The following is a 12,627-nucleotide window of genomic DNA, read 5'->3' as shown; positions in this document are numbered from 1 at the left end:
CGACTCAAGGCCGTGAAGGTCGATTCAGTGCATGCATGCAGTCTGTTCTCGCCGCTCACTAGCAGTTTTCTTCTCCGCATTTGTAGGGAAAGAGAGAGTGTTCTCTCTGCCAGAGAGTTGGCCTCCAGGCGCGAAAATCCGAGGAGCAGTTGTTCCACTGGCTCCCTGTCCCCTGTGTCTCCTCGTCTCTCTTCTGGCTGCGGCCGTTTTTCTCGCGCTAGCTGTCTCTGGCCGCAGCCCCACAAAGGCTAAAATCACACAGATTTGCCGGTTCGCCGCGGAGAGACACACCTTCGTCTACCTTCCGGAGTCCTCACAAGTTTGTCGATTTCTTTCTCTCGGCTTCTGCTTCCCTCACTCTCTCGTCTGTCCCTGGAGAGAGCGACGGCGCTGGTCGGCCGATCAGAGGGCACAGTCTCTTCTTTTTTCTCATCCGTTTTCGTGACGTTCTTCCGCGTTTCTGCCGGATCCTCTTTCCTTTCGACTGCTCTCCCCATGCGTCTGGCGAAGATTCGACCTCCCTGCCTCGACGGCGGGGCTGCAGGAGCGCGAGCGGTCTCCCTCTCGCGCTGCTCTTCCTCACGCAGATTCTCTTCTTATTCTCTTTCGGACTCCTTTCCTCAGCTCTCTGTTGTGCCTGCGGCCTCAACTCGTCCGCAGCATTCTCGCCTTCTCACCTTGCCTCTGTCAGCCTCGCAGTCGTTGCCTTCCTCTCCTTTCCAGCCGACGCGTTTTCTCCCTTCTCTCCCCTCGTCTCTCGCTTCTTCTCTCCCCTCTTCTCCCGCTTCTTCTCTCCCCTCGTCTCTCGCTTCTTCTCTCTCGTTCTCTCCTGCTGCCTCCATTTGTCGCGTGTCTCGACGCTCGCTTCGACTCTCTTCTTCGCGTTCCTTTTCCCAGTCTTTCTCCTCTCCCCGTTCTGCTTCGTTTTCGGTGTCTTCTGCGTTCGAGGAAAGTGAGGTGGAAAGAGCGTCCAGTCGCTTTGAGGAATCTTTCGAGGAGGCGGAAGTTGGACGAGACGAGTATGGCGCCTTCTCCGACTCTCCGTCATCGTTTGTCTTTCGCGTAAAACCTGGAACCACTGGAAAAAGCGAGAGCGCCAACAGGAAACTCAGGTAATTGCACTGCATGCAACTGCGGCGAACAATCTGTATTTGCTCTCTCCCCACCCGACAGTCTCTCTCTCTCCTTCCTTCTCTCTGACAGCTCTGCTCTCTGACGGCTCTGCTGGGACTTCCGTTTCCTTCCTTTTTAGAGTGGCGAGATCTGAGAGAGGCTCACTGTCACCTTCTGGAATGTGCATGGACCTTGTGCTTCTCTGATTCCCCTCTTCTTCCTCTCCACAGCTTTGGCCTCTTCTCGCTTTTCCTCTGCAGGCGCGCAGCGAGTTACTTCCTTCCAGCAGAGTCGCCAGGCTCTCTCGCTTCCTCTCCCGCCTCGAGGGGCGCGGGCCGAGACGCGCCGCTGTCGCTGCGGAAGCGGCGCGTCTCCCGTTTCTCGCTTGCAGACTTGAAAGTCGAGCAGGGACCGTACCAAAAGTCTCTCTGGGAGGAGCTGAAGGAGAAGGAAGAGGCGAGACAATCGAACAAAGAAATCCGGAGGGCGCGCGAAGCGGCGCGAATCCTAGGACTCGGCGCCTCTGCGGCCCTCGCGAGGGACAGGGCCGGAGACGGTGCGAGAGGTCCCGGCCGCTCTCTTCAGGCGCAAGACGTAGGAGAACGGAGCCAGCGAGAAGGCGAGGGCGCTTTGCGGCGAAGAGAGAAGGACGAAAAGAGGCTCCGATACAGAGGCATCCGAGAAGATGAGGGAGGGCGAGGCGAGGTCGGCGGCGGTTGCGAGGAATCTGTCGACGCGAATTTCTCCCAGGAACATGTGAAACTTCTCAGAAACGAAGAAGAAGAACGCCGCCTCTTGATCGCCATGAAGGAAGACGAAAAAGCGGCTGCGAACGCATGCAGAGGAGACGCCAAGGACCAGATGCAGTGGCTAGCTGCCCTCGAAGAACGCGACGGAGTAGGCGGCGGAATCCAGGCCCTCGAAGAGGCGAGGCGAGGAGGAGAAGAAGAGAGAGAAGAGAGAGACGAGAGGGACGAGGCAGAGACGATGTCGGAGAGAGAAGAAGTGCGATCGGTGGGGAGAAGACGGCAACGGAGACGAGGGAGCAAGGCAAGAGACGAGACAGGAGACAGTGGCGGGGTCAATCTCGCCAGTGGGAGGACCTCTATGTCGGAAGCGCAGCCCAGGGAGACGCATGTCGAGGAGCTCTCGAAAAAAGACTCGCCTTCGTCACTCGAAAAAGATGTCAGGATCTTCAGCGATTTCTCGGCTTCTCTCCCTTCATCTTCTTCTTCCTCTCCTTCGTGCTCTCTTTCTTCTGCTCCTCTTCGTCGGGAGCAGGCACGACGGGAGCGAGAGGACATCGACGCGTTCAGTCCGGAGCGGATGGTGGAGGAAATGACAAAGATGAAGAAGGAAGTGTGGACCGAGTTGTCGCCGCAGCAGCTGCAGACGCAGTTGGCGGTTGTGCGCGCGCGTTCTGTCGGTCAGATCCTCATGGCTGTCGAGAGCGCCTCTCAACAAACCCCCGAGCCTTCTGTCTCAGTCCCCGCCGGCGATGAAACCATGTTAATTGACGACCTTTCCTCCCCCTCTGGCTCTCCGGTCTCCCCCTCGACGTTGTCTCCGTCACAGTCTGCTGCGCCGGCGCTGCCTGTCGCGTTTTCGGCTGCTTTGGCGCCGGCGCCTGGGTCCGCTCTCGCGTCTTGTGGGGCGTCTGCCTCCTCGGAGAACCTTCTTTCGATTCACCCAGTGACGCTCGCCACGGCGTTCCATAAGTTGGGCCGACTGGCGAGTCCGGCACAGGTAGTGTCTGTGAAGAAGGACGAGCGCTTTCTCGCGCTCTGCGAGGCGACGGCAGCGGCGCTCCCGCGCGTCTCCGTCGGCGGGAAGTGTCTCCTTTTGTGGGGTTTGGTGCGCCTCGAGCACGCGCCCCGGTGGCTCCCGCAGCTCCTCAGGCTTTGTGCCGCGGCGGTGCCGCACATGAGCGTCAAGCAACTCGCCTGTTCGCTCTTTTGCGTGAGCAAACTCGCGTTTCCGGTCCGCGAAGGCGTTGCTCTCCAAGCCGCCCTCGTCGAGGCTCTGAAGCAAGGGCCGTACTTGAGCCTCTGTCTCCCGCCTCCAACGCTGTCTTCCGACTCCCTCGGCTCGATCGCATCATCCACCCTCGAGGCGACTGGAAGCTCTTCTTCTGCAAGTCTAGATTCGTCTTCGGTTCCCGCGTCTGCTTCGAGTTTAACGCCTTCTTCGACTGCGGCGTCTTCTTCTTCGGGTGTGGATCCGTTCCACGGCGGCGAGGAAGGCTTCGCTTCCCGGGTGGCTTGTCCGGGGACGCTTGCGTGCATTTGCGGCTCGCTGGCCCGCCTGCGTGTGAAGGACCAGGCGCTGTTTGTGCAGCTGGGGAACGCCGTCAGGCGCGTGGTGCCTGCCATGTCGGGGGGGGAACTTGCGCTCGTCGGCTGGGCGTACGGGACTGTCGGTTTCGTAGACAGAGGCCTTTTCCAGGATCTGAAGCGCGAGCTGGAGACGCGGATCGACGGCTGCGCGGCCCGCGAGATCGTCACTCTCGCATGGGCGTTTGCGCGAGCGGGAGAAACAGATCAAGACTTCTTTCGCCTCACTCTCGCACCCGCCATTCGCGCCTTCGTCGGAGACCTGCGCGCCAAAGACCTCGCCCTCCTCGCCTGGGCCTACGGCGAAGTCGGTACGAACAAAACAGCGAAGGAAAAGTGGGAAGAACTGAAGTGAAAAAGCGACTGAAAAGCGGGGAACAAGGACGGTTCTGCGGCGGCAGAGGGGAGGAAACGGCGTAAAGGAGAGAAGGAAACGAGGTGAAAGGTAGATCGAAACGAAACGCCAGAGAGAAAAAACATGATGAAAAAGAGATGGAAGCGAGACGAAAGGGAAGCGAAAGTGAAGAACCCACTTCACGATGACAACTGCACTCTGCTTCCTTCCTCTTCTCTCCGCACAAGATACAGTCGCAACAAAGGATATTTGCAAAACGTTCGTTCTCTCTTCTCCTTCTTGTCCATGAACTTCGTTCCATCTCCTCCACCTCGGACTTCTCTTCGCCCGACTTCTCCATTTACGTTTCGCATGTATATACATATATACATATATATATATATATACATATATACATATATACATATATACATACATATACATATATACATACATATACATATATACATACATATATACATACATATACACATATACACATATATACATATATACATACATATACATATATACATATATACATACATATATGCATACATATATACATATATACATACATATACATATATAGATACATATACATATATGTAAGTAGGTGTTCCGATCTTGGATGTCTCTTACTGCTGCATCGGCGGCAGGTCGTGAATGGGTTTACTCCTGTTTTGTCTCGTCTTCTTCAGGTGTGGTGGACGAGGATTTCTTCGCGGACTTGCACTACGCGATGCTGCCCAAGGTGAAGCACTTCACGCCGCACGACATCATGTTGGTGGTGCCGACGTTTGCGCAGCTCGGCTTCGGGAGCCGCGAGTTGCTGCGGTCTCTTCAGAAGCAGACGACGAAGTTGCTCCCGACCTTTTCGCCTCTGCAGCTCTCGCGCACAGTCTACGGCTTTGGCTTGGCCGCGACGCTCGTCGCAGACGCGCGATTCTTCGGCGAGTGCGCCGACCTCGTTCAGAGGCGCCTCCACACCTTCTATCCCCAGAATATAGTCCATCTGCTTGTGGGGCTGTCGGAAGCCGAGTACCTGTCTCACCCTGTGGTGCCGGAACTCCTGGAGCGTAGCGCGAAGGTGACGCCCGAGCTGTTTGCTGAAGACTGCGTCCAGCTCCTCTACGTTCTCGCGAAGCTTCCTGCAGATCGCCGAAGCCCCGCCGCACTCACGCCGCTTTTGCTCCAGCAGCTGAAAAACAAAGTCCGCGTCTTCTGGTCTCTGGACTGCGCCGCAGTCTGCGACCTTCTCGAGGCCGTGCATACACTCGGCGTCGCCGACGAGCAGCTGCTCCACATGACCATGCGACGTCTGAGTCACTTGATTGAGGACGCATCTGTGCGGGAGTTCCTCAGGACTCTCGGCTGTCTGGCCTCGCTCTCTGCGGCGAACCGCCTCCTCCTCAGAACCCACATCCACCGGAGACAAAAAGTCCAGAAGGCGATCAGTGGGAAGCTTGCGGTGCTCGCCCGTCAGAGCGAACAAGGAGACGCTCTGCACCAAGAGGGAGCAGGCCGAAAGGCTGGTCAAGTCACAGACATACAGGCCAGAATCGTCATCTTGCATGCTTGCGCGAAACTCGGATTCCACGACGAAAATGTCGCAAGGTGAGCCGAGAACGCCATCCAGGCAGGCACTCATATATATATATATATATATGGGGGTGTTTTAAGTCGATGATGCTCGTGTGCGAACGTGGATCTTTTGACAGACAGGCGTTTAAATATATGTTTATACATGTATAAATATACATGTATATACATATATATATATATATATACAGTATATACATATATATATATATATACATGTATATACATATATATATATATATATGTACATGTATATACATATATATATACATATATATATATATATATATACATGTATATACATATATATATACATATATATATATATATATTTATATATATATCTATATGTGCGTGTGTGTCTGAGGGTGTGTGTGTCTAGACAAGCACCTTGAGGTGCATGCGTGATTGGCAAGTTGCTGTCTGGTGGAGAAACAGGAATGTTTTGATTGCTGCGGAATCAAAGGGAAACGGTGCTTGGTTGTTCTGTCTCGGCTTTTCTTGGGATTGGATTTTGTCGCATTCGCTGCGTTCCCCTATCTACGAACGTCTATTTCCTTTCTGCCTCCGACCATCTCGTGAAAACGTACGCATCCCTTTTTTCTCTTTCCAGAATATTGGACGACGTTCATCACGCTGTTGCAGTTGAAGGTCGTCTTCTCTCTCTGTCTGCTTTCTGTCACCTCCTGTGGGCCTTAGCAGAGGTAAGCCAAGAGCGAAACACAAAGTCTGACGTCGGACGAAGGAGAGACAGCTGGGTCTCCGAGAATTGTACCTCGTAACGATGCACAGTTAAATACCGGGCGCATCAAACAAACAGAAGAGTCAACGAGGTGCAAGGGTACGACATCAAGTATGTCCATCTGTGCACCGAAGTTGATACTCTGTCTGATGACCGTGCGCAGTGTGAAACCGTAGAGCAGGAGGCGTAGGCTCATAAAAAGAGAGAGATAAATCAAGTCCGCCGTGCCTGTATTTGTAGACCTGGACAGATATAGAGGTAGACGTAGACTTAGAGATAGACTTAGATGCATGCACATGCGTAGACACATAGATACATACGTAGATATACACAGACTCGTACATGTACAGATACATAGAAAGATACATATATTCGTCTATGGGGACAGGGACATATACAGACAGATAGATGCAGGTAGATGTTGCACGAGGGGTGGATAAGGTGCATGTGGTTTTGTGTACGGATTACGTTTGCATGCGTAGCTTTTTTGTGTGAGACTGTCTATCCACCGGGTGCGTTTTTCGCATTTGGCATGTCTCTTCTGTGTCTCGTTTCGGATGAATGTTGGTCATTCTAAACGCCGACGTTCACTGAATAGGGCGCTACACAGTGGAGGAACACAGGGGGTGTTTTGAGTCTCTTTTCCTTCGTTTTCCGTCTCTCTGTCGCATGCGAAGATGTGTACAAGTTGCCGAGACAACCTGTCGCATTTTCTCGAAGAAACGAACCGCAGAGGACGCACCAACCGCTTCGGCCTCTTGTTCAGATGTCCTTTCGCCTCGCATCAGAAGGCGCTCCACCTCGCTCCGCGGTTGTTTGTTCAAGTCCCCCTGTGCCTCTTCTGTTCACCAGTTCGGATTTGCTTGAAGCAAGGCTACGAAACTTGGCGACGGAAAGGGCAGCAGGTCCGCGACGCCGAGCCTGCTGCATGGGGAGGTGTGCGGACTTCTTTGAGAGCTTTTCTGTCTGTGCTGCTGTCTGTTTCTTCTGCCCGTTCTCCGCATGCAGACGAACGCGAAAATCGGCTGGACACGGGCGATGCTGCGGTACGCTCTGCACCGTCGCTACAGCGGAGCCTCTGAGTCTCTGCTTCAGATGGTGGACGAGCGAGAAGCGTACGCGAGGAGTCACGGTCTGGAGAGCTACGTGGGCGGAGAACTGTTGCCCTTGCGGGAGGCCGAGTGCGAGAGGGTCGAGGACTCGACAGAGGCAGCCGAGCGAGCCCAAGAAACAGAAAGAAGAGACAACGAAATCGGCCAAGCTCTCTTGAAACTCGCATTCGCCGCTGTCGTCTTGGGAGAAGAAGAGTTCCTCGTTCCGCTCCTCGAGGAAGCCGTCGAGTCCGTCACAAACGTTGCCCCAGAAACTCCTTCCAGGCTCTGAGTTGCTGACGTAGAAAGAGATAGAGAGATAGAGAGATAGACACGCATGTAGACAGAGAGACAAAGACTGAAAGGAAAGACAGCAAGAGACATACAGGTCGAGGGATTATGCGTGTACATGTTTACTTCTCCGATCTGTTGTTTCCGCATCCGTCTTTGCTTGGATGGCATTTGGAGGCTCTTTGACCAGTGTGTGTGCAGGCAGTCTTCCTGTCACTCCGTTGAGGTGTCTGCGCCTTCAGCAGTGCTACGATTCGTATCTGTATGACGACGACTTTTTCGACGTTTGTGTTTTTCCTTTCTTGTCTCCACCTGGTCTTCTCTCTCTTTTCTTCTGTGTCTACTTCGTCTCTACCTTCTCCGGTCTCGTCTTGCTGTGTGTCGCGGTTGTTTCGTCTGGTCGTTGAGCTGCACATCTGCCCTGCCCATGATCCAAAGACTGGACGCGTTTCGATGCTGACTCACCGGACCGAAGAGTCAAGACGATACAATCCGTATCTTCGCGAAAACTGAGAGACTGTTTGTAATGCCTCTGCATTGCTGGCCTTTCTTCAGACGCTTGCGTGGAGGCCTGCCCGACGAAATTCTGCATGCGCAGCAAGTTTGTCTACATCTTCGGGAGTTTGCGATGCCGCCACCTCGCCTCTCCCCCGCCCTCGCCGAGTGGACTGAAACTGTTCTCTCCACTCCGCGCTACGACGTTTTCTTCGAGTCCCCCCAGAAGTTCAGACTCTTCGACCGAAGACTCAGAGTCCGCGATTTCAACTACGACAAGTGGATCGCAGATCCCTTGATCGAGGTGCGTGAATGTCTCCCCTGCATGCAGTTGCCCTGCGGGCTCCTTCTCCCTCCGAAACAAGTGGCGGTCATCGGCGAACCTTCTCGCCGGCGGCCATGCTCTCTGCCAAACTTGCAGCTTCTCTAGAAAAAAACTTCACTAGAGAAAATCTCCAGAGACCCGGAGCCTTCAAAGTCCACATTCGAAGTGACAAAGTATTCATACGTATTCCTCTATTTATTTATATATATATATATATATGTATATATGATCCAATGGTTCCTTTTGTTTTGTGTATATGCATGCAGATAAACAGTCAGCTATATATACGTTCGAGCTTTGACTCTGGTGGATGTTCGTGTGCACATGAGAGTTATAAGCTGGTTGTGTGTTTCCGAATCCATATTCAGTGGTGCGTGGGTTGTCTCTTCGTTTTCCTGTGAAATCAAGGCCCTGCGATGTGTGTTTTCTCTGCGGTATCTCTCTGTCCTTTCCTCGTTCGTGTCTCGCTGCTAGGCTCCTCCATCTCTCGTCGTTATCATTTCTCTTTCCAGTTCTCTTTTTCGGCTTCTTCACTTGTCAGGCACACTGCGTATCGGCTTAGGTGCACAGACGGACTTAGTCCTTGTCGGGTGTGAACCTCTTTAAGTCTGAGTTTGAATGGAACTCGGTGTCTCCTTGGCTCACTTCTCGCCTCGCAGATTCGCATGTTTTCCTTTTTCGGTTTCAGATGCGCATTCCACACAAGAGCACTTTCGTCGTTTCCAACATCTACCGCGTCAGTGCAGCTTTCCCTCTGGAGAAGCATCTCATCGACGTCTTGACTTTCCAGGTGCGTTCTTTTCCCTGTGCGCGGTTCGAGAGGAACTCCGAGGTGCATGGAGTCACAAAGTGAAGCCTGACCTCGTGAGCATCCACATGCATGTCTGTTTTAGACGCATGAAACATGACGTCTATGTCTCAGACGCCCAACTCAGCGCCCGTCTTCACGTATGTGTAGATGTGCATATGCCCGGATATCTCGAAATGCGTACGTTTCTTTGTGTATGTGTGTATGTAAATGCATTATTGTGTACATGTATCGCACACATTGCAAGGCGATGCATCACCGAGTGGGTCGAAGCTTTCTGTTCGTGAAAATACGAAACGTCTTCTGTTCTCGCCCTGACCACAGGCAACGCAAATCGCGTTTCCTTCTGGGAGGATGTCAAGTGTTTTCCAACAACTCCGTTTGTGTGGATCGCAGGATCTCCTCTGTCCCTCGAATTGTCCTGCTGGGACAGCTGAACTGCGCCAGCGCCAGCTTTCGCTGCTGGGTGAGTCGGGATTTGTGGTTTCATGAAAAAATGGAAGCGGCCGGGTGGAAAACATGAAAACCTAGATTGCTCTAATGTTGTTCGCCGTCTTCGCTCTGTGCGACTTTCTCCCGTTCCCTCTGTGTGCGTAGCGCTTCGATCTTTCTACCTCAAACGAAACCATCACGGAACGCGCTATTCATCATCATAGCTGATCTCTCCCAGCAATGTCTCAAATATATTACAGATTCGATCAACACACAACCTCCAGACAAGTTGCTATAGATGCATATACATGCATGTATAAATAAATAAATATATATATGCATATATTCACTTTGGGAGTCTTCTTTCTGATGTCAGTATGTACGGAGAACTTAAGTCTATATGTCCATGTTGACGGTGGTAAATTCACTAAGGGTCTATGTATATTCACTGATACACATTTCACGCATGCTGTTGTCAGCGTTATATCTACGTATATATATATATATAACTGTATACTTGCATATATCTATATTTGCACGAGGAGGTATGAGTGTATATACATATTTATGCAAGGGGGTCTTGTGGAGCGTTCGTTTTTTCTGCAGGCTGGACGGTGCATTCTGTGCATTTGCGTTCTCTCTACAACGCGCTCGCCCATCACAACCTTCGCTACTTGGTCGCGAGCATTGCTTCGAGCTTCAGTGAGGAGGCGAGGCAGTGGGTCACTTTTCGTGGAGGACCTGCGCTGGAAGGAGAGAGACAGGAAGAACGGGACCAAGAAAGAAGACACTCTTGGCACCCTCCGACAGAGGCGGCGCAACAGACCGAGCAACACCGCGCCGAGGCATGTGGGCGCCACACCGAATCGGAGGTAATGGAAACAGACGCCAAATGAAGAGCAAAACTGAGGGAGAAAGGGAATCGTCGGCACAATTTAAGTGAAAGGACAGAAGAGAAAAGGGAGACAAGGAAAGATGGTGGAAGGGAAAACCTGAAAAAGGGGGGAAACCCCAACAGAGTTTTTACTCTCGTAGTTCAACGCAGTTGCATGAGCATGTCAAATTCTGTGCAAGTTCTACTCCGTGGATTTGCATTACTTTGGAGCATCTCGTTCCCTGTGTTCATATATATCTATATGGTAGATGTGTGTAAAAGTGGATAGCTGCACATACTGCTTTCTGAAATCTCCTCGGGTGCCTACAACTGTGTCGCTTCGCTCCGTTCGTTACTTTTTTCCGAGGATGCTATCCAGCCATATTATATATATATATATATGCGCAGGGGTGTTGACGAAGTGAAACGTGAAGCCACCTTCTGGTTTTTGTGTTTTTTTTCAGTCAGAAGTTTTTGAACTAGTTGACGACGAGGCATGCAGCGGCTCGTGCAGTGGTCTGCGGGATCCGTGGGGAGGAGTGAAGCCTTTGGGCGGGCATTCCGCGGTCGCGAAGGGAATGAGGAAAACAATGAGTCGCGGCGAAGTGAAGAATTTGGACAATCGAAATAAAGACGATTCTCTGCAGCATGCATCAGCAGCGAACAAGGACGCGACTGACGCGCTAGAAGAAGCCTATCGACATGTCGTATCTAAAGCATAGGGACGAAGCGCGAATTGAATCCACGAGCTTTTCAAAGACAAACCTTCTGCTTGCATGCGCGGTTTTGGGATTGGAAAGACTGGGAGAGTCTGGGTGGAACTCCGGGATGCGTGGCGCCGAAATCTGCAGTTTCGACGCGATTCGATGTGTGTTTCTCGTGTGAGCGAAATTGTGAGGCGTATGTGGAGAAACTTTGGTCTGTCCTGTGGGAAGCAGTGGTGCAATGACGTGCATACACTGGAAAAAGAAACCAGAAAGAGAACGCAGTCTCCCAGAGGCTTCATCCTAGAGACTTGCTCCCGCTTAGGGGCTGGACTGCCGATCCTTTGAACAGGAACAAAATATCAGACCACAATTCTTAGACTGCTGCGACAGAATATTAAACCTAAGACTAATTAACTGAGTTAAATAATACAGGAATGAAGGGTAGGTTTGTTTCAACGTACCAGGCCAGTGCGAATTGCTGTTCTGTAGAAGCCACACAACAGGCACTTTCTTCTGATGCTGGCAGCGGCAAGTGCCTTGAGAACCAGTTGGTAGCAAGCATTCAGAAAAATAATCCTGTCGCATTTGTTCGAAGATGACAGCTTTCCTTCACTTTTACCTGCAGCGGCGTGACAGTTAACGCAGAGGCCCTCATTCTCTCTGTAGCTGTATAAGTGTACATGCGAATTGTGTACGCCAGAACAGTAGAACACGCAGAAATCGACATAAAAGTGCACATATGAATAGCGTGGCTTCCAGGAGAGTTAAGCGCATGTCTGCAGGTGCAAAAAGAGGCATTTCTTACCTGTGCGTTTCGTGTGTCATCTTCCTGAGTCAGGTAGAGAACGTGTGAAAATTGGAAATTGACGATTTTCTGACAGCCTGCTGGTGTCTAGCGAAGAAGCGGGGCCACAGCAGAATGTACGTGACGATCCTTTTCCAATTAGATTCCTTTCTGCCGCTTCCAGAAATGCCGTCGACCACATTTTTGACATGCTAAAACCATTGCCACACCGGCCTGTCCCTAAAACCGTGTAACCACCGAAGGTCAGATTTGCTTAGAAGGCAGAGCTTCTCAGAAAGTGAACCCCGATGAGTGACCAGGAAAGAGTTCAGAGAGGCTTGAAATGAGAGACATGTTCGTGTGAACGAAATGTCGGTGCGTTGGGAGTGGATGACCGTCTCAAAGCTCCGCATCTGTGTATTCACCTTGTATTCACCTGTTCTAACAGCTAGACTAGAGTACAACGGCCAAAAGAAGCCCTCACGCGAGGACGCGTACCTCAGTACAACGCTGTCTTTACCAAATACAGACATGCAACACAAGACAATGCTGGCACTGGCCGTGTTTCACCTTCTGTCTTGAAGTCTTCTGTCGTCAAAACAGAGAACAGCAGACTGAACTGGATGCCTCTACAGTATAAAGACAGGCGTCCTCTACACGCCCTCCCTCCCCCCTCTCCGCGGCCGTCCTATCGGC

General features: G+C 51.8%; 1 protein-coding gene across 1 annotated transcript; it reads left to right on the top strand.

The window, feature by feature from the left end:
• The first annotated feature begins 72 nt into the window (after positions 1-72).
• On the top strand, positions 73-11,426 carry TGME49_286410 (hypothetical protein). The gene is made up of 10 exons (XM_002369226.2): positions 73-1,112; positions 1,374-3,757; positions 4,482-5,397; positions 5,996-6,086; positions 7,133-7,464; positions 8,062-8,305; positions 9,015-9,116; positions 9,531-9,600; positions 10,173-10,438; positions 10,905-11,426. The coding sequence occupies exons 1-10, from the start codon at positions 496-498 to the stop codon at positions 11,160-11,162; spliced, it is 5,280 nt and encodes a 1,759-aa protein (XP_002369267.1). The 5' UTR covers positions 73-495; the 3' UTR covers positions 11,163-11,426.
• The last annotated feature ends 1,201 nt before the right edge of the window (positions 11,427-12,627 follow it).

Source organism: Toxoplasma gondii, chromosome V (assembly GCF_000006565.2).
Source record: "Toxoplasma gondii ME49 chromosome V, whole genome shotgun sequence".
Lineage (NCBI taxonomy): Eukaryota > Apicomplexa > Conoidasida > Eucoccidiorida > Sarcocystidae > Toxoplasma > Toxoplasma gondii.
This window is presented reverse-complemented; position numbering and strand designations above follow the sequence as displayed.